The following is a 26,320-nucleotide window of genomic DNA, read 5'->3' as shown; positions in this document are numbered from 1 at the left end:
TCCGCAAACCAAATTACAAAGTGAACCATCACCAACATAATATCATTAACGCTGGGAGAAATGGACAATTGGACAGAGCTACATCTACTTCTTCCATTGTAAATTTAGCAAATTCTGGAAGGATATTAGCTTAATGGGCATAATCTAACTGGGGCATAAATTTATTCATTTTTCACTTCTCGTTAATCAGCATGTTTCTAATTAGCTTGTCCTAATTAGCACCAATCTTTACCAATACCAATGTAATATTTTCTAATTGTTTAATTCTACTTTATATGATCTTTATTTAGTCTTCGCTCGGCGATCCCCAAATAATAACATCCTAATCGATCAAATTAGACGATCAAGTGTAACTCAATTACTTAGACGATTCTTCCCAGGGGTAAGTGCATACAAACGGTTATGGCGAAAGTTGCAGGAAAAATAAACAACTCATGCTACAAAATTCTAATTTTGACGAAGTGGCATTACTATATAAAATCTATTACGTGTATCATATCAACTAATGTTGATGAGGATCTTCCTTTGGTGGCTCTGAAGCCACAGTGATCATGGTATCAATTCTCAAGATAGCAATACAAGCCTCCAACGCTGACTTCAAGGACTTAACCTTCGATATGGTTGGTTCCAAAACACCATGAATACTTTCGTTAACAATCTTACCTTCAATTAAATCTAACCCGTAGTATTTGTACTTCTTTCTCTTGGTGTCACTTGGCAATGCTGATTGAGAAGCAGCATGATATGTTCTTAGTTTGGAGACCAAGTCAGAGGAGTCTTTAGCTGCGTTCAGCGCTAAAGTCTTTGGAATGACTAATAAAGCATTGGCAAATTCAGCAATAGCCAATTGTTCTCTGGATCCAACAGTTGTTGCGAAGTTTTCCAAATATATGTTTAATGCAGTTTCCACTGCCCCTCCACCTGGAACAACATTTCCACTTTCCAAGGTTCTCTTGACTACCGACAAAGAGTCGTGTAATGATCTTTCCATTTCATCCAAGGAGTAATCGTTTGGACCTCTCAATATAATGGATGAAGATGAGTGTTGCTTGGTGCCCTTGACCAAAATACATTCGTCGTCACTGATTCTTGTTTGGACCACTTCTTCGGCACTACCGAGGTAGGAGGCCTCAAATGTCTCTTCTCCCTCCAAGTTGGACAAGTTACCAACCAAAGTGGCACCAGTAGCTCTTGCTATTCTTCTTAAATCTTCCTTCTTACAACGTCTGACGGCAATGGCACCAGCCTCAACGAATTCTTTCAAACACAAGTCATCGATACCCTTGGTTGTTAAAATAACATTTGCACCGGCGTTCAAAATCTTACGGATTCTTTCGATAATGATACCATATTCTCTTTTTCTAATTTCTTCCAATTGATCTGGATCGTCAATATTTATTTGAACACCCATGGCCATTCTAGCCTTTTGTAAATTGATATCAAGACATGCAATTTTGGCGTTTTTGATAGATTTGACCATAGCTTGAGATGCAACAGTGCAGTTTAAGGCATAACCGTCAACCAACATGGACTCAGTGGAGGACTTACCGTGGGCCTTAAGAACATTGACAGCCTTGACTGGGTATTTGACTTCACCCTTTCCGTTGGTGGTCTTGACCGCCAACATGGCATCAACAACCATTTTACTGAAAAACTCTGAATCGGATCCGATAATTTTGGAAGACATGGAAGTCTTTGCAATGTTGATCATAGTTTCCTTGCCGAGGCTGTCTACGGATTGTGACAAGACTTCATTAACGTAACGGATGGCTTCTCTCAAGGCTAAACGGTAACCAGTGATGATGGTGGTAGGATGTATTTTGTTTCTGACCAACTCGTTGGCTCTCTTCAATAACTCTGCTGCAATGATCACTACCGAGGTGGTACCATCTCCGACTTCACGGTCTTGTTGTTGTGCCAATTCGACCAAAATCTTTCCTGCTGGGTGCTGGACGTCCAAGAGGGACAAGATGGTGGCACCGTCATTGGTGACTGTGACATCTCCAATATCATCCACCAACATTTTGTCCAAACCAACAGGGCCTAAGGAGGACTTGACCACGTTGGCAACGGATTGGGCGGCCAACACATTTTGATTCCTGATATCGTCTCCACTGACCTTTTCTCCCCCAAGGAACAATGTGTCTGAACGTGCTGCTGAATACATTGTGATGGTTGGATAGTATAGTCTGGATCGTTCACTAGTCTCACTGACAAAAAATTTGCTGCTGGCAAAATTGAGCGCGAACACACGACTGGTTGGTGGCCAAGTGGTGGTGGAAGATTGTATCGATGACTAGCGCGCACTGGGGAGCGTAGTGAGGACACTGCGAGGAAATTAGCGAGAGGGTAACGACGCTCGCGCGACTGTCCCTACCAGACTATGACAGAACAGGAGGAGTATAGCTGGCACGAGCCGTATCAGGCTAGGGAAAACTATTGCAATAATAAGGACAGACACAGTACTCGTGTATCATACCATGAATACTCGGGGCTACGCTTGTTCATGGGTAACACCGGCTACGAACGAATGGTGTAGTTCCGCCAGACTACTTGTAGCGAGTGTCATAAGGGGCGGGGCGCTCACACGCGCAGAAACCTGGCCACCCATAATTCCTGCACCCAGACCATGGCACCACCACTAACAAAATCAAAACAACTCAATTGCAGGTATCCTACATCCTACAACATGATGAAGAATATAACACTCGGCCTTAGAACACTCTCGGTAAGCTCTACACGCTCCTTTAGCACCACAATGGCTCCTGCCATGCGTCCCAGCGCCCTCTTGGCTGCCAGTGCAGTTAAGAGCTCCAAAGCCCAACAATCAACAAAAGAGAAGAAACTCACCCTGAGGAAGAAGGAGACCTTGAAGGCCAAGCTCGCCAAGGAAAAGAATCAATTGAAGACCTTGGAAAAGAAGTTGAAGGACGAGACCAAGAAATTGGACAAGAAGAGACAGGTACGTGAGAAGGAAGTATTTGCCGCTGCTACCAAACCCTTCCGCAGATTGAGTGGCTACACCTTTTTCATGAAACAGGAAAGAGGAAACACTTTTGCCGATTCTGCTGCCAAATGGAAGGCATTGAGCGATTACGAAAAGAACGTGTTCTCTCAACAAGCTGAAGACTACAATGAAGAACAACTCCAAGTCTTCACCCCAAAACCAAAGAAACCTGCCAGTGGATACGCCTTATACTTGAAGGAAAACTACGTCAACGATGGCCGTTCAATCGGGGAAATCGGAAAGGAATTGGCTGCTAAATGGAACCAATTATCTCCCAACGAAAAGTCTAGATATGAAATCTCAAAATCCCTCAAGGACGATTACGCCAAAAAGTTGCTGAAGTGGGTGGAAGACAGACTTAAGCTCTACCATGCCTCTAAAGCATAATCTCTCTATTAATATTAAATAATCTATACTTATGTACCGTTCTTTATTTGCTTTCCTAATGACGTCAATACTCTTTCCAACTCACTAGGCACAACCGGTTTAGAAATAAAATCAACCATTCCACAGCTCAAAGATCTTTCTCTATCGTCTCCAGCAACATTGGCAGTCAATGCAACTATCTTGGGGATGTAGTCCTCTTTTCCCTTTGCAGTGAACGATTCGTTTAGCTCAATTGTGGCATTAATTCCGTCCTTTCGAGGCATCTGAATATCCATCAAAATCACATCGTAGAACTTTGATTCGGCCAATAGAGCCTCACATCTACTAATCACCTCGACACCATCCTTTGCATGATCAGCATGATATCCAAATTTTTTCAAATGTTGTAATGCAACTTTGGTATTCACAACATTGTCTTCTGCAAGAAGAATTCTCAACGGAAATCTTTCGGCCAATAGAGTATGGTTTGCAACCTTCAATGAAGTATCTGTTTTCCTCTCTCCGTTGATTGTGCTCTCTATGATGTTGATAAGTTTCAGTCTTTGGAATGGTGATAATAATACTGAATGATCCTCAATATCCTTCGGCAATGACTTACCAAACAGTGCAAGCACCACAATCTTACATTTGTCATGGATCACTGATTGGTACTTCTTGAAGTTATCGTAATGGCTCTCATGAATAAAAATGAAAGAGAATTCATCGATGTTTTGGCGAATTTCAGTCAAATTGTTGATCGTAGTTACCTCCAAGCCAAAGTACTCCAATGTCTCCTTTAATGACATCCTGCCATTTATATGATCATCAATTATCAACACCTGATTCGTGACACCAAGAGACTTCGCAATTTCCGTACCAAAGTAAATTTCAGGCTTCTCATGGAACTCAACTTGTGAATTTACTATGAAATAGAAGGTACTACCAACTCCTTCAGAACTGTGGAAACCCAAGTCTCCACCCATTATATCTGAAAGCTTTTTTGAAATAGCCAAACCCAAGCCTGATCCACCAAATTCTCTCCTAGAGGAACCATCTACTTGCGAGAATGCTCCGAACACTTTATTTCTGGATTCTTCTGGTATTCCTATACCAGAGTCCTTGACATAAATGCACAATTCCACTCTATCAGGACTAATTTCTCTTGCAGTTGCTTCAACAATGATCGACCCGGCTGAAGTGAATTTGATAGCATTTCCAACCAAGTTAATAATGATTTGTCTGAATCTTGTGACATCTCCAATGATGGATTTGATATTCTGCGATCTGTTCAAGAACACCAATTCCAAGTCATTAACTGCAGCCTGTTCACCTGATAATTGCATCGAGCTCTCAATACAGTCACACAAGGAGAATGGTGCATTATCCAATGTAAAAGAACCATGCTCTATTTTCGAAAATGCCAAGATTCCATCGATGATATTCAAGGTCACCATGGCCGAACTTCTGATGGTCTCCACATATTCTCTCTGAGTTTTTGTCAATTCTGTGTCTAATAAGAAAATTGAACAAGAAAGCAAGGAATTGAAAGGCGTTCTAATTTCATGAGACATGTTAGCCAAAAAACTTGCTTTCTCAGCAGTTGCATCTTCAGCAGCGCTTTTTGCAATTTCCATTTGGGAGTAGAGTTTAGCCTTGCTTAATGATACTGCAGCTTGGCTGCAAAGCAAATCAAGCAAATCCTTCTTTTTTGCATCGAAGAAAGGCATACCTTTCTTGATTAACGGCTTCTGATTCTCAAGGTATAAAGCTCCAAACACCCCTGATTGATTTTTCAAAGGGATACATATCATGGACGTGCAATTGTTACGTTGATAATAGTCATCCTTACCAAATCTGTTCGAGAACATCACATGGTCCTCATCCTTATTGACAATTTCTCCTGTGTGAAGCACATGCATCAAAAGCGAGAAGGGACAAATATCACCTCTTGAACTTAAAGGCTGATTATCTACGTTGTAGACTGTATTTGCCGACCCAATGGCCCGGATATGCGGCTCATCGTTATCTTCACGAATCACAGTCACCCCATAATCAACATCCATGAACATAATTGTACTCTCTAGCAACTTCAAGACAATCATCGTGTCAGTTGACGATTCCGAAATCAGTAAACATGACTTAACTGCTTTATTGAAGTCAGTGGAAGAATCCCCTTTTGAAAATATTTTGTGCTGCTTTTGAGTTTTATCTCTTCGGTTAGATTTTGGTGCAACAGCAGGTTGTACTTGAAATTTAGATTTCACGGTGGTTAAGGACTCACTCATCTCAGGAAAAGAATATGGTTTGATTCCTTGTAACAGCCTATCGGGAACTTTGAGGCCAGCCCAGTTGTAACCATCCTCCATGGAAGTACCGAACTTCTTCTGTATCATTGCCACCAATAGACGGTCATCAAGAATTTTAAAGACTTCCAATGCTGTCTTTGCGTAGTGAATGACTCTCTTGGTTCCATGACCTTTCTTCGATAGCCAATTGGCACAGAAATAACTGGCCATTCCAACATCGTACCAATTATTGTTGTTTCTACCAAGGTCAATTGCTTCATCAAAGGCGTCCAAGATAATTAAAGGGGAGATATTCTCATTATACTTGTCATGCAAAGCACGAAGTGTACGATACTTTGATTCATACGTACTTGGACAAAGTTCTGACCATAATTGAAACAGGGCTAACGATTCTTCCACGATTTTGTTTGCCCTCACTCTTTGCTCCTGATCAGTAAAATCACACTTAGTCAAACTAATAATGCAATGGTAAGAGTATCCAATATGCACCAATCCTAGTGGCAAATACTCCAGCAATTCATGTACCCCCGAAAGGATCATATCTCTAACTTCATTAAACCTATCACAAGTATTCAAATAGGCCATTTTAGAAACATGGAACAAAAAGGTGTTGTGCCTTGGATTACCATCCAGAGGATACTTGGCCTCAAATTCTTCCAAACTGATGTCACCATGTAATAATGAATATCCATAAAGATGACTTCCATTTGAAGTGCTGAAGTCGAGCTGATCGGATACCTTACTAGAAATAATACTATCAAATGGATAGCCACTCAATTGAAACAACAAATACTTCGAAGCTTCGGTAAGGAAATTCATAGAAGCAGAGTGTGATCTCACAAAAGGTCTTTTTGATCTTATGTAAATATCGTAATATTTCAACACCTGAGGAATCGGTTCAATGTAAACAGCGACAGTTAGGATGTAAAATTCGTATGTGTTCTTGATCAATTCAGACGACACATTTTCAGTGGATTTCACAATGTCTAAGGCAATTTTGCAGAACTCCAAGCCTTTCATGTAGTAGGCCTTGTCTTTCTTTGAGATAAACGAATTAGCGAAGTCTAATAAAGGAATTGAACAAAATGTAGAGACTCCGTACGATTTTATCAACGTAACCAATTGAGCAACCAAGTACTTTGCTAAATAGTTGAACTTCGTGGTATAGCAGGGAACAATTATGTCCGAGATTAGCTCATAAACCAAAAGTATGATCGGTGAAGTTGCTTTTTTAGAAGCTTTAAGCTCTCTAATTTCAGGAATTGAAATGGGGACTTTATCAATAATCTTGTGGTACAATTTTCGAGATTTCTCGTTGTCATAATATACATCGATGCCGATTTTCTGCAAACCTTTCACTGCAGTCTTGACACCCTCCTCGTAACTCCCAGACTGAATGTAGCATTTGACCTTTGCCAATAGAAATACTGTTTCATCAAAATCAAATTGGGATTGGACATCTTCAATATATTTGAGACATTCATCATATCGCTTCAACAATTGTTGAGACTGACAAATGGTAATTACGCTCTTCAACTTAGTCTTGGTATCATTCTTGTCAATGAATGTGTCAGCTGCTTCAAAATACTTCAACGCAGCCTTACTATTGTATGTTGAAGATGCATATCTACCTGCTTGAATTAAAACCTTTTTGTAAATCTCAATATCTTCTACTCTAGCAACACCGCAAGAGCTACTGAAATGGTTAGCCATTTTGAGGTAATTGGATATGCTGAATTCAGCTTGCTTTGAAATTCTCTTATAAGAACGTAACGCAGATAATCTATGGTATTCCTCGAGTTCATCGTTATCATTCATCTCATTGATAAATTGATAACGAATTGAGTCGTGATAAAACTTATACCGAGTTTGACCTGCTAATTCCCATATGCTGCTATCAGAGATATCAAATGGGAATGCATCCGAAGTAATTAGATGAAATGGAATCTTATGATAATAACTGGTTGGGATTATTACACCTGTTTCAACGCATAAGTGTAACAATTCGTAAACTTCCTTCAAGGATAAGTTAGACACGATCATTAACTGTGATAAATGGAAATAATAACCGTCACTGTTGACAGCCGCAAAATTCAAAATATCTCTTGCTTTATCAGTTAAAGCAGATTTGAGAAAATGATTCATGATATCTGTTCCGGTACGAAATTGGTGTTTTTCCAAGTCAATAACCCACTTGCTTCCGCTATTGATTCTGGACTCTCCAAATTGAATCTCTCCATTTAATAAGGAAGATGCAATCAAATATCGAGCTAGTAATACATTCCCTTTGCTAATTTCAAAAATTTTCGAAGCAACAAATTTAGTAGAATCATCAATTTGATTAATGGACAGTTGAAGAGATCCAAACATGGAAGACATACTAGTTTGTTCATTTCTTGCTAGAATCGAGCCGTCTCGAATGTAGGAAAACCCAGCATTAATATAATCGAGAAATCCATTCGATTCCAATCTCTTAAGCTCGAAAACATGATTGTGTACGCTCGACGCACCCAAAAATTTAAGTAACTCTTCTTTAGTGACAATATGATCCAGATTAGCCATATCTGCGAGTAAAGACTTTGAATTAATAGTCATGTCATCCAATTTATTGACAAAATAATCAATCCCATTTTTAGATTTCTCTTTCGATTCTTTAATTTGTTGATCATATTCTTTATGATTTTCACAAGCGTTATCCGTGTATGCTGCAACCATCTTGATGGAAATTTCATTCTCTAACTCATTTGATTGAAAATAGTCAAATATCTCTCCGAACATAGCCCATTCACTCAAAGAACACCATTGAATATCATCAAGGAACATAGTAAGGCCCTGAAAACCAATTAGACAGAAAAATGCTTTGATGATGTATCTAAATTTTAATTCTAAATTCACCAAATGATCCTGGCTGGTAGATTGGAATCTGGGATCGGATTCAACCAAGGTATCATAAGCAGGGCCTAAAAATACCTTTAACTCAGGGATAACCAGAAAGAGAACTCTCAAATCTACCTGAATCTTGGTAATAATTAAATCTCTCCATCTGTGAATAATTTCTTGAGAGGAAGACATAATTTGGTTGACAATAACCTTGATACCATGCAAAAAGCAAGTATAAATAGTTACACTAGTTTCACTAGAATCAAACTTCCAGTGAAAGTAGAAGTCATTTGTGGATATTGTGGATGATCTGATATCATTAATCAACGTGGTTTTACCAGATCCCATTTCTCCGGTAATGAAAAGCATGTTCACTCCTGTTGATAGATTTTCATATTTTTCAAAAATCTTTTTATACTGTTCATCTCTACCGTACACACCTCTTGGATACAGAAAAATAGGGGCAACCCCACACTTTTCTAGATTCCTGGTGGTTTCCTTCACCAAATAACCCTTTGTATCTTCTCTTTTTGTCCAGTATCTAACAACAGAATCACCCAAATTTGTCACAGTATCAATGTATTCATTCTTTGATTGAATTAAATCATTAATCAAACTGTGACAATCGCTATATCTATTATCTGGATCCTTTTCTAAAAGTTTCATTATGATGTCACTTAAATCATCTGTGATCCAGGCATGCGCAATTAGCGATGGGGCAACCGGTTTTTGCAAAATGTGTCTTCGAATGATCTTTGAGGGACTATCACTAAAAAACGGAGTGCAACCGACCAACAATTCATAAAGAACTATACCCACAGAGTAAAAGTCAGACCTGTAATCAACTCCTCTATTTGCTTCACCACACAATTCTGGAGATAAGTATGGTAACAATTCTGGAAGCTGAGTAAGATGTCGTTTTCTATAATCAAAAGTAGAATCTTCTGGCTGAATGGTAAAGCAGAAGTCCCATCCACTCAACTTGACATCGGTATTATCTGTTTCAGACTTCAAGATATTAATTGAAGTAATATTATTATGGACAACTCCAAACTCGTGAACGATAGCTAGAGTATCAAGGACCTTGATCATGTCCGAAAGAATTTCAATTACTTTCAATGGTGATTTAGGTGTTTGTTTGATTTTGTTTGCAATTTCATCGAACAACAGATTTCCCATATTTACGGAACCCCCGAATCCCGAGGATGTAACACCTCCAACACCTTGCCCAGAATAGCCATTCATACTGCCAAAAACGTTATTACTCATTGAAGAGGCCGAAGACATACTTGCAGCTGAATCTAAATTATTATTAAGATCATACACTTCTTCCTGCTCTTCAAATGCAAAATCCCGAAGTGATCTGTAATTATTATCAAGGTAAATTAGGGCCAAACGGCATTGCTCACGTTGGGACTCATCATCTTTGTGAGGTGAGCTATGTATGCTAGTGGAATCACCACTGTTGATACTATTGTTCCTTGATTTTCTACCATGAACGCCATTGAATATGTTCACTCCATGCTCATTAGAGAAAGCAGAATACTCATTATTGGGAGCTTGACTAGAGTCTGTAACATTTAGGGTTAGTACTTTAACCGGATATAAAATTCCGGGTAAATCTCTTGGTAGGGTGATTGGGTGATATATGTCTGGTCTTGAGTAATCCACTTTAGACTTTGGCCCGGATTCAAAGTATTTGTTAGAAATAGCCTCATTTCCGAATATTCTATGTCTATGGGGGACGTTCAATCCTGACAATATGTACCACTCATTTAAGAATCTTGATAATGGGACATTTTTCAATATGTTGGGAGAAAGACGAATGGCCACGTTCGTGCCTGGCGCCAAGATGACATCGTTATTGAAGATGGAACCGGTAGGGATGGAGCCCAGACTGGTGTTGACTCCATCGTTGGTTGTTACTGCGTGATAAACGATATCCGCCTTCTCAAAAGTCGAATTAAACTGCTTGAGCAAAGTATAGCCAGGGATTATGTCAGGATACAATGAGACGTAATCCTGATAAGCACCATCAACGTATCTAGGAGATAACGAGAAGTTTTCGGTTTCGTTGAGATAGTGGTCATTGTGGGTGACGTAGTTGATATTGTTAAGAAATGATTTATGGCCCAAGGTGGCATTGTTCAAAAACTGTTTCCTGTTGGCAATTCTGTCTCGGGTATCATCGGTTTCCGTGGACTCGAGGGTCCAAGACAGATCACTACGATTAATTCTGATTTCATTGAACGACGGTTGTGAGTATGAAGAGCTGCCATCATCAGAAGGTTCGTGATGAGCTTCGCATGGAGGCAAGTCTTTGGGACTTAGTAAGTCCGGTGAACTGATCTGATTGAGATCCACCACAGTTTCATTCTGGGAGGTCGTATCTAGTGGGGAGATGGTGGGGATGGAAACCGACAGCGTCAGTGACAGTTGGGGTGATGAGGCATTGGGGGTCACTATCGATCGATGGCGAGCATCGGGGTTGTGGGGAGTCTGAGACATCCTAAGCGAGTAGGTGGAGAAGCTGAGGGCTGGAGCTCACCGTAGTTGAGATATTCTAGCTCTAAACAGGTTTTGAAGTTAGAAATCTACCATGCAATCAATCTTGAGATTAAGAATGTGCTTTGTGCTTGTGAGTGTCTCAAACACTACAGGACTGTACGATTGCTCAGAACCGTTGCTGGATTGGCACCATAATTACCGAATGGTAGGTGCATATTAGGTGCAGTCTTGTAGCCAGAAGGAAAAAATGTGCGAATAAGGTTGTGAAGGACCCTTTACGAGGAATTCAATCAACGTGTATTAGACATAACCGATAAATAATAGAAGTAGACTAAGGTGAAAAGAATGCAGTCTTCAGGGAATGCTAATAGAGCTGTCAGGGCAGCTTCTGGACAGGTAGCCTAGCTAACTGATTCTCCTGTGTAGTGAAGTAGCCGTGGGCCAGCTCACAAAATGGTACATTTTTTGTTCTTTCTAACCACAGGAGGTTCTAAAGCAGCCACAATGGCTTCATCGAAGACGGTCTTCAATCCTCTTTGGGTCAAAGCGGAACACTCGACATATTTAACCGCACGTAACTCCTTTGCCAAGCGCTCACCCATCTCGTTGGTAATAGGAGATAACTTTTGTCTCTGTAATCTTTGCAAGATAACTTCATCATTTCTCAAATCGGTCTGAGTACCAACAATCAAGCACGGAACACCGGGGCAGTGATGGTGGACTTCGGGGAACCACTTTTCCTTGACGTTTTCAAAGGATGCAGGGGCGATCACCGAGAAACATACCAAGAACACATCTGTTGATGGGTATGATAAAGGTCTCAACCGATCATAATCTTCTTGTCCTGCAGTATCGAATAATCCCAAGGTGAAAGGCTCGTCGCCGATCATGACTGTCACTGCATAGTTGTCAAAGACTGTTGGAACGTAATCGGCAGGAAATTTACTGGTTGTGTACGAGATTAATAAACATGTCTTACCAACGGCACCATCACCCACAACGACACACTTTATGGTTTGCATTTTGGAGTCTTGTACTTGTGTTCAAGCTATTCAGCCTTGTTGTCAACGGTAAATCAATGATTCCGGTACCTCAATTAATCTGGGCTCGGTGGTCAATCTGTAAGCTGCTTGCCTGGTGGGGTCGATATCAAACTATCAACAGCTAGTACTATAAGGACGAGTCGGCTCGATGGGTTCTTTATCAACAATACGGGCGATGTGGTCTATTAATCCCCTGGATATCTGATCTGTTGTTGTTTGTCTCTTTTCCTTGACTGTTTTTTTTCTCAAGTCTCTACGACAAATTACACAAAGAGATAAGGAGTGCGGGAGACGGCTAGTGGGGAGTGTGTGGCGGGACTGAGCTGGGGCCTACCGGGACAATCAGGCAGCCATGGGGAAATGGGGCAAGTTGTGCCGCGGTAGACGGTACCAGATGGCGCCCTGCCCAGTTTCAAGGGTCCACACGCCGTGCCGTTCGGTTGGTGCCTAGCACTGGCGCTCGCCCTATCAGCTGGTGCGACAGCCAAGAAACTGGGGCGCTGCCTCGCTATCTATTAGTAAGTGTGCCGTGCTGTGGGACTGGCATTTTGTCGTGGTTCCGTTTCGAGGTGTAAAGGGGCACTAGGCCGGGCCATTGTGTGCCAGATTTCCCACTAAGTGTTTGCACAAATGGCACCAGCGTGCTCCAGCCAATGACTGATGGGATTGTAAGCGTCGTTGGACTAGATGCAACACTTCTTCATATCATTCTTTTGGTTGTAAGACTGGATCCTTGCATGATATACCCTTTAAATAGTAATTATCATGCATCTTATGCTTTCAAGCTGCTGATTAACATCCTTGTACTATAAACACCAATCAATTCTACTATCACTCATACTGCGATTGTAAACTTCCTTGTATTACAGTACCATTCGCTCCTACTGATCATCCAGATGCTTGCAAGCTCATATGGTTGTATACACGATAAATCCTACCTATCATTCATATTTGTGCTTGTAAGCATCCTTGTACTCTATATACACCAATAAATACTACTTCATATCATTCATATCGTTCATGTTCATATTCATGAACCCCCCGTCTCCTTGCATCACCTCCAAATTGGAGGTGATGTCGCTGGGAAGGTTGTCGGTATCGATGAGTTTGTTCGCCAAAAGCCCACTAGGGTCAAACTTGTGGATTTCCTCATCGATTTCGTTATCAACAATGGACAATCCTCCGCCTAAGAAATCCAACATCATGTGCATACCACCAGCTCCACCAGCATACTCTTCGACGTCCACGGGGAGCACTTGCGACACTCCCTCCAAGAACCACACTTTGTCCTTGAGTTCGGTTGTAAAAGATCTAAGCAACTTGTAGTAAGATCTCATGATTCTCATGGCCTTGACATCCCCAGTCATTAAAAGTGACAAGAATGATTTGTCAAGTAAGGCTGGGAATGCAAAGATTCTCAATATAAAGTCTGACTTGTACCTCTCCTTGTGGAGTTTGTTGAGATACGCCAAGGTTATCAAGTATGGCGAGTCGATTTCCACGGGGAACAAGTCGGCGATATCTGCATCATGACATTCCAAGTCTGTGAAGTATCTATTGGCCCCGGTAAGCTGGTCTTTGCTGAGATTGACTCTTTGGTTGATGATATCTCCCAAATCTCCCAAATCAACCGAGATAAACTTGTAGAAACGGGAAGCTTCAGTCAAGGGCCACACAGCCGTCAAAATAGTGGCTGCTCCCTTAACATGGAAAATCCACGCTGACGCTGGTAATGATTTGGGTGATGTAGAAGAAGGAAATGAAGCATTGGCCAATGAGTCCATAATAAGAATAAGCGCACTGGCAACCAAAGCATCCGTGTTGTCTGAGTTGATGTTCAAGACTGCTTCTCGTAATAAACGAAGTGCTTCACCACGGTGGCATGTCACACATTGATCAAGACCCTTCTCCGTTCTTGACAAATGAGTTGCACTGAAAGCCAATATTGAATGCATCAAAAACGGATAGTCAAATGCTAACATTGGAATGTCGTAGTTCCATATATTAGTATCCGAAATACCAGCTCCTGTGATTGTATTGGAAACCTGAGAAGTATAATGAAACATCAACCTAAGATCTAACATGTTTAAGTTCGACGACAGCATGGCAGCTGCCATTGGGTTCGTCATTGGGCTGGGGTTTCTGGGAATCAGTGTATTCACATTTGGAGATATATTAGGCAAAGTTCCACCCTCCTGTCCCATGTTATTAGTGGACATATCTGGGGGCTTTGGAAATTGTGACGATGGTCTTTGCGCAAATGGTTGACTGATATTAACTTTTGGAATATATTGTGGATCTGGTTTAGGAATTTCATGCTGACTCTGTGTTTGTTGCTCTTGTTGTGGTAGTTGAACGGGCGCAACATTTGGTGGTTTGACTTGTCCATTGATCATCTGTGCAATATTATTGGTGATTGAACTGTCAATTAAGGATCCCAAATTACTCAAGTCGATGGGAAGTTGAGCCAATGTTGCCAAATTGCTCAAACTAGCCAAGTTTCCAAGGCTACTCAAGTCAGTTCCGAGACCACTAAGGTTGTTGACAAGATAGCTGAGGTTTATGTTGTTCAAGTTTCCAGCATTCAAAATTCCCGGGTTACTTGGTGGAGCACCATTTTCAGCTAATTTGACTTCTTTGTCTGACAAATTTGGTGATACGTTTGGTGTAGCTTGTTGAGTAGCAGTTTCAGGATTACTTTCACTTGACGAAGTCGAAGAAGATGGGGACTTCACAGACTTCCGCTTTTTAGGTTTTGGTTGTTCTGTTTCAACGTCTTTCTTAAGCAGGTCCAGAGGCGGATTTTGATCACCTCCTTCTGTAAGATAGCCACAGTTCAAGTTCAAGTGCTTGCACTTGTTACATATAGGCTTGTTCTCGTCACACTTGACTCTCCTTTTTTTGCAATTGGAGCATCCACTCCTTGACTTCTGATGGTATTTTCTTTTCCCTGTTGATGATCTGCTCTTCTTGGCTTCTTCCTCACTTTGCACAGGCAGACGGGGTGTTTTGGGTAAATCTATTCTTTCGGACATTACTTTGGTTTGTTGAAAATCTAGTAGGCAGAACGTTAATGTTGAATTGAGTAACTGCCGGCTTCTAATGGCCCTCTAAAGGTGATAGATTATATGATTAAGGATTGTTATTGGCTCAAAAAAACTCTGCAGAGCAAATATGAAATACTTTAAGGCCTCACTAGTGTAGCGTCCAGAGTTTTGACCTTGTTTAATCGTGATATATGGTGTACTATAATAGTGGTTAGGATAGCATATATACCAGCTCGTCGTATAGCCCTCGTTTAATTTTTTATGAGGCTGAGGATTATTGAAGACGTGTCTGCGTGAATGATCTGACTTGCCTAAATTATGTAATGAGATGATCATCTACACCACACGTTAATTAATTGCTCTACCTTAGGGGATGAACCCTCAGCAACCAGATACTCCCCACAGGTCTACATTGGTAAAAGTGGTCACTGACAACTGAGAGGAGGAAAATGGGATGGTAAATAGATTTCGGAGTTACGCGGCTTAAATCAGCAAGCTGACCCCTAATTGCCAATCTGAAAACGAGCAGATTAGCCATTTTCACAAGCAGGGAACAACAATACAATCAAGGCGCATGTATCCCGGAGCTGGGTAATTGATAGAGGGAGAGAATGGTCCAGGAAAATTGCTTGTCACGTGCAACTCATCACGCGACTAGTAATCCTAACCAATATCAGCGATGGAATAATAATCATCTTCACTATCACAAAATGTCTACCAAACCATTATGGTACAGATGGGCTAGAGTCTACTTCACTGGCTCTTGTATTGTTGGTACAGGAGTGGTCTTATACAAGTACACCACCCCTACCGATGAGGAACTAATTGCTGCCTTCTCTCCTGAGATCAGGGCAGAATATGAACGCAACAGGGAATTAAGACAGAAAGAACAAGCCGAATTGATGAGAATAGCGAAAATAACTTCCCAGTCAAATGACCCAATATGGAAGACCGGACCTATTGGTTCCCCATTCGAGAAAGATCAGCGTAACTTGAATCAACAACTTATCGACTATGAGCAGACCCGTAGAGAAAGTGGAAACGACCAAAAGAGGATCGAAATTGCACAAGCAGAACAAGATTTGATAGAAGCTGAAAACTTGGCAAAGAAGAAGTCTAGCTGGTGGAGGATAGGTTGGTAATTGTTCATTTATTTGGAAGGTTTGGTGTGGTACAAGTTTACTTCTCGATAGACAAGAGGTTTGCTAATTAATCATGAATCATTAGTCCTATTCTGGCGGTGGCAGTCGCGAAGTTGAATTTCAGGCTCTACATTAACCAATACATCACATGCGTTCCATTCTCTACTTGTATATATTAAGTCCTGCCCCAGAAACTTTTATCTCTTGATATAGCCGATAAAAATGATGCACTTATGCTAGCAGCACTGTTTGCTCCGCCCGAGTTTTTCTGGCTGTTGGCGTCGTCCACGGCAGCAACGATTCTGGATATGTTGGTATCAATGACCATTCCACCTTGTACGATCTCTTCGAGCACCGTCTGAAGCACTTGCCATCCAAACACCAAGTCCAATTCACACACGTTACTGAAGCATTTGTCCAAGCATTCCACAAACACCTGGATCAAGTCCAAGATTCCAAGCTCGGATTCTTGGTCGTCCACAATGAAGACGAAGTATAAGGTAGCATAGTGTCTGTATATGACCTTGATGTCATCAAGGTCCTCGAGGAGCGATGGGGGTGTTATGAAGGAGCACTCTTCGGCTGTTCTGACTGATATTAACTGGTGGACTTGTTGAAGGAGAAGTCGCTGTGTGTTGATGTCCACTGGTGTGTAGAACTTCATGAGTCTGGGCAATCCATCGTTATTGACTATTGTTAGTATGTACATTGACTCCAACTAGAGATACTTACATATTAGTACTGAATGTATCATGGTGGTGGAGAAGTCTTGATAGTGATTATCAGATATTTCGCTAGTGCGCTAATGCACAGGTCCAGATCGCAAGATATGGTAGCGGCGATGAACCTGAATTCTCTACGCTGTGGCTAATCTTCGGAGGAAAAGTATGGCGTAGTGATGTATGCAATGGAACAGCTGATGTGTTTCTTTTACAGAGTTCAAGGTGAGGCTGCCTTTTGTTGAAATAAAGAAAATCCCCAGGGTATACTGGATTGTGACTCTAAATACAATTTCTGACGGCCGTTATGGACATAGCTTATAATCTCTAACAGAACCAGAATCACTCACTGATTGGATGTCTTTCTGGCCTATATTGCCAACAAAAATTTAGGTAAATTGATAAAATAGATGTAAGCTAGCTTGTGAGAAAGAGTTCTCTCCAAAGTGTGGAATCAGAGCATGGTTCTTCAAAGGAACCCAACGAAGCATGTTCATGTTGAATGAACACAGATTCACACTCGGGATCCTCACCTTAACTACACTGTTCTTTATTGTTCCATTCGCTGTACGGACTTTTGCCGTCCTAGCTCACTAATCAACTTTTTCTCTGGCCATTAATTCTCCATCACCAATATGACTCTCGAAAAGGCCAGAGAATTGGATACGAAGTATCCCACTTATAGGGACAAGTTTGCTGTCCCCACTCACAAGTCTTTGGGTATCAAGGAATCCAATGAGCTGCTGATCTACTTCTGTGGAAACTCACTTGGATTGATGCCCCATGCAACCAAGGTGGCGGTGAATAATGAACTTAATGCATGGGCTGAACGTGGTGTGGAATCCCACTTCAACCACCCCAATAAAGACGGGACTGATTGGGTTGATATCGACTTGCCTTTGCTCCCATTGGTTGCTCCTGTGGTCGGCGCCAAAGAGAATGAGGTTGCCGTCATGGGATCCTTGACCAGTAACTTAAATGCGTTACTCATACATTTCTACAAGCCAGCAGGAAAGAGAACCAAGATATTGTTCGAAAAGCAAGCATTTCCATCCGACTACTACGCATTTTTGAATTTGGTCAAATTCTATGGATATGACGAATCTCATTTGATCCAGTTGGAAGTCAAGCCAGGCAATACTTTCCTCCAAACAAGCGACATTCTTGAAGCCGTGGACAAACATGCAGACGAGTTGGCGTTGGTCTGCTTTCCAGGAATCCAGTATTATACTGGACAGTTGTTCAAAATCGAGGAAATCACTAACCATGTGAAAAGATTGGGAGACATTGTGGTGGGGTGGGATTTGGCACATGCTGTTGGTAACGTCCCTTTGCAACTACATGACTGGAATGTTGACTTCGCTGCCTGGTGTTCGTACAAATACTTGAATTCGGGCCCCGGGGCCATTGCAGGAATTTATGTCCATGAGAGATACACCAAAGATCTTTCAAAAAACAATTACACACCGAGATTAGCAGGGTGGTGGGGAAACAACAGCCAGGACAGATTCAAAATGTTGGAGCTGTTCGACCCCATAAATTCAGCGTTATCTTACAGGCAATCCAACCCTTCGGTAATTGATGTTGTTGCCGTTAGGGCATCGTTAGAGATGTTTAAAGAAGTTGGCGGAGTGGAAACTCTTCGCAAGAAGAGTCTTGAATTAACTCAATTTTTGCAAGATTTGTTAACTCAATCAATTCATTATTTACCGCAAGGAAGCACCGATTCCAGACTCGGGTTCAAAATACTCACTCCATTCAATCCTGAAGAAAGAGGAAGTCAGTTGTCCATCTTGTTCCAACCTCATTATGAAGGGAAAGACAATATCATGGAAAAAGTGAATAGCTACTTACACGAACACGGAATAATCTCTGATGAGAGAAGACCCGATGTCATCCGGTTGGCACCAGTTCCTTTATACAACACCTTTGAGGAGGAATACATTGTCGCTACTACGCTTAATGCAGCATTAGATAAGGTAGCCAGCAATGAAATATAACAACTTACGAACAATCATAATATACAACGTTTATTTTAATTCAAAACTTGTAGTTTTGATGACTTAAATAGTAGAGGCGATTCTGAAGTTTTCACCAGCGTAGACAGCCTTGTCACCTAATTCTTCTTCAATTCTCAAGATTTGGTTCAACTTGGCCAATCTTTCAGATCTGGCTGGAGCACCGGTCTTGATTTGACCAGATCTCAAACCGACAGACAAGTCAGCAATGGTGGTGTCTTCGGTTTCACCAGATCTGTGGGAGACCATAACACCCCAACCAGCAGCGTAAGAGTCGTTAGCAGCTTGGATGGATTCGGTCAAAGAACCGATTTGGTTAACCTTCAACAACAAGGCGTTGGCGGCCTTCTTTTCGATGGCGGTCTTGATTCTCAATGGGTTGGTAACAGTCAAGTCATCACCAACAATTTGGATCTTGGAACCAACTCTGGAGTAGAAGTGAACCCAAGCGTCCCAGTCATCTTCACCGAATGGATCTTCGATGGAAACAATTGGGTATTCGTTGATCAATTCTTCGTACAAGGAAGCCAATTGTTCACCAGTCAACCACTTGGAGGCGTCGGATTCTGGGTTCTTGAAGTCCAAGTCGTACTTGCCGTCCTTGAAGAATTCGGAGGAAGCAACATCCAAAGCGATACCAACTTGGCCGGTGTAACCAGCTTGAGCAATGGCATCGGTGATCAAGTCCAAAGCTTCTCTTGGGGTAGAGATAGCTGGAGCAACACCACCTTCGTCACCGACGTTACCGGCAGAAGCACCGTATTGCTTCTTAGCCAAGGACTTCAAGTTGTGGTAAACTTCGGAACCGATTCTCAAAGCTTCGGAGAAAGATGGGGCCTTGTGTGGGACAATCATGAATTCTTGGAAGGCCAAAGCACCACCGGCGTGGGAACCACCGTTCAAGACGTTTTGGAAAGGAACTGGCAAAACGAACTTGTCTTGCTTGGAACCGGAAAGATCGGCCAAGTGTTGGTACAATGGGACGTTCTTTTCGGCGGCACCGGCCTTGGCAGCAGCCAAGGAGACACCGAGGATGGCGTTGGCACCCAACTTGGACTTGTTTGGAGTACCGTCGAGGGAGTTCAAGAACTCGTCGACCTTGGCTTGGTTGGTGATGTCAAGGTCAGCCTTGATGAAAGCTGGGGCAATGATGTCGTTGACGTTGGAAATGGCCTTGGTAACACCCTTACCCAACCACTTGGACTTGTCACCATCTCTCAATTCCAAAGCTTCGTGGATACCGGTGGAGGCACCAGATGGAACAATGGCTCTGAACAAACCCTTTTCGGTGTGGATGTCGACTTCGACAGTTGGGTTACCACGGGAGTCGTAGACGGAACGAGCAAAGATTTTAGAGACAGCCATATTTATGTGTATGAATAATAATGGTTATTAGATCTACCACCTGGCTGGGAACTGGTCGCATTTATAGAAAAAAACTGTGGATAGTGGACCACTCACTCCCGTTTCACCGACACAAAACCGCGTTGGCAAGGCCAAGTTGTCCATTGACGGGACACAACTGTCCAACCATCACGAGATTCTACGGCAGGACGTGGCGTGACTAACGTGCTGGTTGGGGCTACTACGGCTGGGTGCTATTGGCGCTTTGGTGCTCCTCAATGGCTTGCTGGGGGTAGCCAATTCCTACAGGCAGACATCGATTGCGAAGGCGTGGATGGTAGTCAATTTGGCGCCAGGAATCAAGAGAGCAAATGGGATGAAAAATGGGGGAATTTATGGCGATTGACTTCCTTTTGGGCGAGAATATCCCCGGGGTGTACGGAAGCCTTGGCCCCTGAATCACAGTTGCTGAAGTTCGGGCTCGGACTTGGGGCAGGCCGGGAACTGGGCCGGGCTACCTCGGGTAGGAGGGCTCCGTGGCACCCACGTGAATTTGGTGGCCTGGGCTAGCGGCTGTGCGCGTGTCGCGACACCGGTGCGGGTTTCCGCGACATGGCACCTCTAAAATCAACCACCACAACTGCGACAACAATCCCCCACGATGAGCTCGAAGGACACCAGCGATGCCAAGGCGTCGGCAGCTTCGTCCCCCAAAGTGGCGCAGTCGGGCCAGTCTGCCGACGACAAGAAGTCCAGGTCCTCCAACGGCGGCCTGGCCGAGCTCCCCAGCATCGACAACTACACTAAGGTCAAGAACCAACTTACACAACAGATCTTGAAGAAACAAGAACTCTCGTCGAAGCTCACCCAGTTGGAAGACTCTATCTACGAGAAGGAGTCGGACTACTTCAACGAGAGCGCCTACGGTAACATCGTCAAGGGTTTCGAGAACTTCTCCAAAACAAGTGGTGGTGGCAGCTCCAACAAGAAACGGTTTCAGTACTCAGCAGAAGACCACATCTTCAGTCTCAGCTCGGTAAACTACATCAAAACATTTGTCAAGAGGCACGGGATCTCATTTGCTGGTATAAATGGCGATGCCTTAAGCTCGGAGATTCTGAATGGAGTCAACGCTAACAAAGATGATTTGGATGAGTACGAGGATTCGGTGGATCCAGGAAGCAACTCCGCCACCAAGGCTGCTGCCTATGAAAAGGAGAATTCCAGCAGTGCAAGCACCCCCACCAGGAAGAGAAAGATACGAGCTTTGGATGAATAATGTATATATGTAATATAGAGCTAGCAAGCTAGCACGGTCAACGACCCATGAAGTTGAAGGACAATTCACGTAGGGTGCAGTGAGCACATCGACATACACCCCTATTCTGACGGTAACATAGCAATTTGGGGCACTACACTAGACATATACGGGATCTATTATGACATTTATTTACAGGCTTGCCATTGCTACTGATCCTGGCACAATAACAACACTTCTCTCAGGAAGATACACTTCTCTCAGGAAGATACTCCTTCCCTTACCACTCTGGTCCTCAAATACAGACTCTAGAATTCTCGACTTTTTACTTTTTTGGGGCATAGTTGTACACCCATGGTTGATTTGGTGGAAAATCAGTGGGAATTCTCATTTCCAAAGGAAATCTCTTTTGTTCCTTGGCGTTGGCCAACTCAAATAACTCAGGACTCGTTTGTTTCAAATCTTCCATGGCATTTTTGATACTGTTGTACTGTTTTTCGAACTGCTCATCTCTCTTTTGAAAAAGTTTTCTCTTGTATACATTCCAGGCGTTGGTAATGGTTCTGTTCTTGATCAAGTCTTCGTTACATAAACTCAATAACTTTGGTTGTTTTCTGCTGGCAGACAATGCTGATAATTGGTTCACTATTCTTTGGGTGGATGGGGTCATAGCAGCCTTTTGCTTTCCACGAATGAATATCTTAGAGGTAGCTGCCACGGAAGCAACAGCCTTATCGGATCCCCATATAGTCTTGAACATCTTGGTTAGTTACACTATTTGAGCTCAAGAATGGTGAAAGTTTTTTTGAGATCCATGTCGCAATATGTAGTCACATGATTAGACACACGTGTCTCATATAAGCGCAACCAAACTGATGTCTGGGGTATCCAACAGTTACCAAACCTCAACCATGGGATACCCTAACGAAAAGTCACAGAAAAGCGATAAGGATTTACCACCTTCGTATAACGAGAGTGAAAGAATTCACGGACAAGGCCCTCCTCCCCAGCAGCAATCCCAAAGCTACCCACCTGAGAAGGAGTGGGAGCAATTCAGGAACCAAGGCCACCCTCCAAGTGGCTGGCAGAACCAGAACCCTCCTCCAAATGGCTGGCAGAACCAGAACCTTCCTCCAAATGGCTGGCAGAATCATAACCAGCCTCAAGGACAATGGCAGGGTCAATCAGGACCCTATGACCCTTTGCAAGACCCTAACGTTTATAAAGTCAAGCCTCAAAAAGTGAATATTACGTTGGCCCCACAAGAGCACTTAAACCCATCTTATGGGCAATACTTAGAGAGAGACAAGGAAAGAATTAAAAATGGAGATTATCCAAAACCTCCAGAGATGTTTAAGCACGGAGCACCATTGGAGCCGGGGCATAAGAACCCTAATCAAAGGGCGGGTGGAAGTAGCTTTCCTGGCAGAGGAGGCGCCACTTATAACAACGCAGCTAATAGATGATTCTGGTTTGGATTACACATAATTATTAAGTATGGGGCAAGCGCATGGGAATTAGATTTTAAGCAACTAGTCTATTTGAACTATTTAAACACTGTATCACCATTGTATGTCCAACCACCGAATTGCTGTTGAACACTTTCACTTAAAAAGTCATCAACAACAGAATCCTGAGGTTTCTCATTGGTAAAATCAGAGTCAAAGTTGGAGGTATCCAACAAGTTCTCGACGTTTGGTTTGAATGGAGGAAGATAACTCTTGTTAATCAACTTAACCCAATCAATATCTTTGAAGAATGGATGGCTCTTTATTTCGGTAGCATCATTCAATCTATGTTTAGGATCCTTTTGTAATAATTTTATCAACAAATCTTGGGCATCAGTAGACTCCAAGAATGATGGAAATCTAAGTGGATTCTGCAAAATCTTTCTGTACATAGTAGGTGTATCTTCATCGAAGAAAGGTGGCAACCCCGTTAACATTTCATACAACAATGTACCTAAGGTCCACCAATCAACACTTCTAGTATAACCCTGGTTTAAGATCAACTCAGGTGCCAAGTATTCGGGGGTTCCACAGAAAGTACTAGTTCTGTCATTGCTGCTCATATTCAATTTACATAAACCAAAATCACATAATGCAATATGACCTTGATAGTCAAGTAAAATGTTTTCAGGCTTTAAATCCCTGTAAATCACATTCAACTCATGTAAACTTTCCAATGCAGTCAACAATTCAGCAATATAAAACCTGGACCTATCCATTGAGAATTTTCCTTCTCTTTGTAAGTGCCAAAAGAGCTCCCCACCATTGATAAATGATAAAACCAAATACAATTTTTCTGGGCTTTGGAAAGAGAATTTCAATGGAACGATAAATGGATTGTTGATTCTTGCCAAAACTGTACGTTCTGCCAATGTGTGGGTCACTTCATTTCTTGAAACAATATGCTGTTTCCGCAAGGTTTTCAAAGCATAGATTTGTTTTGTATCCTTCTTTACCACTTGCATGACCTTACCAAAAGAACCTTTACCAATGACCTTCAAGAGATCAAAGTCATCAATAGAAAGGGGAGCTTTGCTGATTGGTTTGAATTCAATGGTCAACATTATTTCACCCAACTCCTTCGATACTAAGTCACTAGCATTGAGGTTATAGTTTGTAAACTTGAGATATTCATGATTCATCAATCTGATTGGCTTAACGTGGTACTTCAAACTCAATGGCAACTTGATGGTACCAATTAACAAATCCCCAATATTGTTGGGATTTGCATTTGGTGAGGTATTATTAGTGAACAAATGCTTCTTGGACAGTTTCTCTGACTCTGGGATCAACATGCTTGGTAACCGGATGAAAAGGTTTAAAATCAAAAAATTAGATCCGATATTTTGGTTTGTGTTGGACTTTTTGGTGACATCAAATGAAACAACTTGATTCCATGTCGATTGGTTAACTGTACCCTTTTGAGGCTCGATGACTAGCACATTGTTATCAAATTCGATGGTCAAATAGAGAAGTGATTTTACCAAATTCTCAGCATTAGGTATGGTAATGATCGATGGCAAGAGACTGGTGGCAAGCTTTCCGGGCAAAAGGTGGTCTGAGCTTCCACTTTGGTCATCGGTGCCTTTGCTTTCGTTTGATTCCAAAGCACCCAAGTTTTTGAGGAGATATTGTGTCGTCGACTCATTGTTTGAATTTACTGCCAATGCATGCAATATCTGTTTGTTATTGTCGATTTGGATAGGCAATTGGATCTTGTTCGAGTTGTAGATTTTGACGGTCAAGAGACCTGGATTGTGACTGGCCGTAGTGTTTGGTTGCTCGACCTCGTGGGCAGTTGAGGAATGCGGCTGCGAAACCAGCGTGGGATGATCCTTGTGTGATGATTGAGTAGTAGCTTGCTGGTTGTAATCCGATTTCTTGGGCGATGCAGATGCTGTAGACGATGACGAGGATGAGGCTTCTTCCGGGAGAGCGCCCTGTTGGCTCGCCCCGTTGATGGAAAGCTTCAGCATGGTATCGGATAAATTGTTGGTCGATATCGTCCTTTTGGAATCCACCGAATTCCTTGGAGACGACGACACTGTGGACAACTCGGGAGAGGTGGATTTGTCACCATTGGTGTTGGATGATCCAAACTTGAACTTGTTCTTGAATTTCAACATGCTACAATTCGGTTGTGACGGCTAGAAAACTGGCAAAGTCGCGGAGATCTGCTACTTCCTGGTGGTGCTGTGGAAGGAATGTATTGGCGTGTTTATCGAAACAGAATATCTCCACTTAAATTAGTCTATCGAGTGTATGGGGGGCTAACACGAGTGATATGCTCGGCTTAGAATTTGCCATGTGCACGCCGTCATAAATGATGCGGGTGCAAGCCAGACGGAATAGGGGACCATCGGAAATGGTATGACTGTATGCCGAGCTCCGGAATGTTCGCTGTCACTCAGGCTTCTGCGGACATGAAACCGAGGACCATTTGTGGGCGACAATCGTTCATGACCGTTGTGGGGACCGGGCACAGAGTCCAATCTGGATAGGGATATTCGTAAACTAAATAGGGGTGAGACATTCAGGTTGAAGTGGATTTGGGGAATTCCACTTCAATCGTGATGAAACGGTCGAGTATGCATGCCTCAATAATATTCGGTATGGAATGATACTTTGACTGATGCTCATGTAGATGTCAGGAGGCCCAGGAACGATCGCCCGATCTCCGCATACGCGGAGGGAGCATGCTTGGTCACGTGTTACGTAAGCGCACCGTTACCAGATTCGTTTGTTTATCCCACCACCTCAATCCATCCCCAACCATCATGAGTACGATCACCCGTGTATCTCCTGTCAGGAACGACAACAAGGAGAATGAGCAGGTGCTACTACTCACCAAGCAGGCCAAAGAACGTCCGGCAAAAAGAGGGCCTCCCTCCACGCCGTTGACGCCCTCATTGCAACAGCCCCACAGAGTCAGGAGGAAGTTGGCGGCCGCTGTGCAGAAGAAAACGTTGATTTCACTGGGCGACTCTTCCGATATGTTGGACTCCAAGTACCAGATGTGGTTGTTGCGCCAGGAGTTGGATCGAAGCAAGGAGTTGGTCCGGTTCTTGGAGTTGGAGCGTAAGTTCACCAATGAGTCCGAATCACATTGAGTTGGGCCGGAACGAGTTGGTTCATTTCTTGGAATCGGAGTATGAATCCCATCGTAATACTCCC

The 26,320-nt window shown here is 42.6% G+C and overlaps 14 protein-coding genes across 14 annotated transcripts; 6 read left to right on the top strand and 8 right to left on the bottom strand.

Annotated features, from left to right (window-relative positions):
- Positions 1-502: 502 nt before the first annotated feature.
- Positions 503-2,167, bottom strand: TCP1 (chaperonin-containing T-complex alpha subunit; the record flags this gene model as incomplete). Its single annotated transcript, XM_020209734.1, has 1 exon — positions 503-2,167. One exon carries the CDS (start codon positions 2,165-2,167, stop codon positions 503-505), a length of 1,665 nt encoding a protein of 554 aa, XP_020066100.1.
- Positions 2,168-2,836: 669 nt separating this feature from the next.
- On the top strand, positions 2,837-3,379 carry GCF1 (Gcf1p; the record flags this gene model as incomplete). The annotated part of the gene is made up of 1 exon (XM_020208416.1): positions 2,837-3,379. A coding segment is annotated over one exon (543 nt), but the record flags the coding sequence as incomplete, so codon positions are not given.
- A 59-nt stretch (positions 3,380-3,438) lies between these two features.
- Positions 3,439-10,686, bottom strand: CHK1 (Chk1p; the record flags this gene model as incomplete). Its single annotated transcript, XM_020208736.1, has 4 exons — positions 3,439-8,205; positions 8,293-9,975; positions 10,138-10,400; positions 10,458-10,686. Coding segments are annotated over 4 exons (6,942 nt in total), but the record flags the coding sequence as incomplete, so codon positions are not given.
- Positions 10,687-11,513: 827 nt separating this feature from the next.
- Positions 11,514-12,089, bottom strand: CDC42 (Rho family GTPase; the record flags this gene model as incomplete). The annotated part of the gene is made up of 1 exon (XM_020209414.1): positions 11,514-12,089. The coding sequence occupies one exon, from the start codon at positions 12,087-12,089 to the stop codon at positions 11,514-11,516; it is 576 nt and encodes a 191-aa protein (XP_020066097.1).
- A 1,046-nt stretch (positions 12,090-13,135) lies between these two features.
- Positions 13,136-15,097, bottom strand: UPC2 (Upc2p; the record flags this gene model as incomplete). The annotated part of the gene is made up of 1 exon (XM_020208844.1): positions 13,136-15,097. A coding segment is annotated over one exon (1,962 nt), but the record flags the coding sequence as incomplete, so codon positions are not given.
- A 770-nt stretch (positions 15,098-15,867) lies between these two features.
- On the top strand, positions 15,868-16,299 carry CANTADRAFT_88872 (uncharacterized protein; the record flags this gene model as incomplete). Its single annotated transcript, XM_020211505.1, has 1 exon — positions 15,868-16,299. One exon carries the CDS (start codon positions 15,868-15,870, stop codon positions 16,297-16,299), a length of 432 nt encoding a protein of 143 aa, XP_020066095.1.
- APS3 (Aps3p) lies at positions 16,041-17,437 on the bottom strand. The gene is made up of 2 exons (XM_020207372.1): positions 17,032-17,437; positions 16,041-16,989 (listed from the first exon to the last, which is right to left on the bottom strand). Exons 1-2 carry the CDS (start codon positions 17,051-17,053, stop codon positions 16,475-16,477), a joined length of 537 nt encoding a protein of 178 aa, XP_020066094.1. The 5' UTR covers positions 17,054-17,437; the 3' UTR covers positions 16,041-16,474.
- Positions 17,438-17,653: 216 nt separating this feature from the next.
- Positions 17,654-19,018, top strand: CANTADRAFT_47871 (kynureninase; the record flags this gene model as incomplete). The annotated part of the gene is made up of 1 exon (XM_020209515.1): positions 17,654-19,018. One exon carries the CDS (start codon positions 17,654-17,656, stop codon positions 19,016-19,018), a length of 1,365 nt encoding a protein of 454 aa, XP_020066093.1.
- A 63-nt stretch (positions 19,019-19,081) lies between these two features.
- Positions 19,082-20,401, bottom strand: ENO1 (phosphopyruvate hydratase; the record flags this gene model as incomplete). The annotated part of the gene is made up of 1 exon (XM_020209725.1): positions 19,082-20,401. One exon carries the CDS (start codon positions 20,399-20,401, stop codon positions 19,082-19,084), a length of 1,320 nt encoding a protein of 439 aa, XP_020066092.1.
- Positions 20,402-21,041: 640 nt separating this feature from the next.
- EAF6 (Eaf6p) lies at positions 21,042-21,761 on the top strand (the record flags this gene model as incomplete). The annotated part of the gene is made up of 2 exons (XM_020210850.1): positions 21,042-21,465; positions 21,508-21,761. The coding sequence occupies 2 exons, from the start codon at positions 21,042-21,044 to the stop codon at positions 21,657-21,659; spliced, it is 576 nt and encodes a 191-aa protein (XP_020066091.1). The 3' UTR covers positions 21,660-21,761.
- A 3-nt stretch (positions 21,762-21,764) lies between these two features.
- Positions 21,765-22,398, bottom strand: CANTADRAFT_339126 (mitochondrial 54S ribosomal protein mL40; the record flags this gene model as incomplete). Its single annotated transcript, XM_020208544.1, has 1 exon — positions 21,765-22,398. One exon carries the CDS (start codon positions 22,396-22,398, stop codon positions 21,964-21,966), a length of 435 nt encoding a protein of 144 aa, XP_020066090.1. The 3' UTR covers positions 21,765-21,963.
- Positions 22,399-22,645: 247 nt separating this feature from the next.
- Positions 22,646-23,098, top strand: CANTADRAFT_42700 (uncharacterized protein; the record flags this gene model as incomplete). The annotated part of the gene is made up of 1 exon (XM_020208918.1): positions 22,646-23,098. A coding segment is annotated over one exon (453 nt), but the record flags the coding sequence as incomplete, so codon positions are not given.
- A 46-nt stretch (positions 23,099-23,144) lies between these two features.
- Positions 23,145-25,561, bottom strand: CANTADRAFT_182396 (serine/threonine protein kinase). The gene has a single exon (XM_020206372.1). The coding sequence runs from the start codon at positions 25,270-25,272 to the stop codon at positions 23,185-23,187; it is 2,088 nt and encodes a 695-aa protein (XP_020066088.1). The 5' UTR covers positions 25,273-25,561; the 3' UTR covers positions 23,145-23,184.
- Positions 25,562-26,019: 458 nt separating this feature from the next.
- Positions 26,020-26,241, top strand: CANTADRAFT_37651 (uncharacterized protein; the record flags this gene model as incomplete). Its single annotated transcript, XM_020208730.1, has 1 exon — positions 26,020-26,241. A coding segment is annotated over one exon (222 nt), but the record flags the coding sequence as incomplete, so codon positions are not given.
- Between the last annotated feature and the right edge of the window lie 79 nt (positions 26,242-26,320).

The sequence above is a fragment of the Suhomyces tanzawaensis genome, assembly GCF_001661415.1.
Source record: "Suhomyces tanzawaensis NRRL Y-17324 unplaced genomic scaffold CANTAscaffold_2, whole genome shotgun sequence".
NCBI lineage: Eukaryota > Fungi > Ascomycota > Pichiomycetes > Serinales > Debaryomycetaceae > Suhomyces > Suhomyces tanzawaensis.
This window is presented reverse-complemented; position numbering and strand designations above follow the sequence as displayed.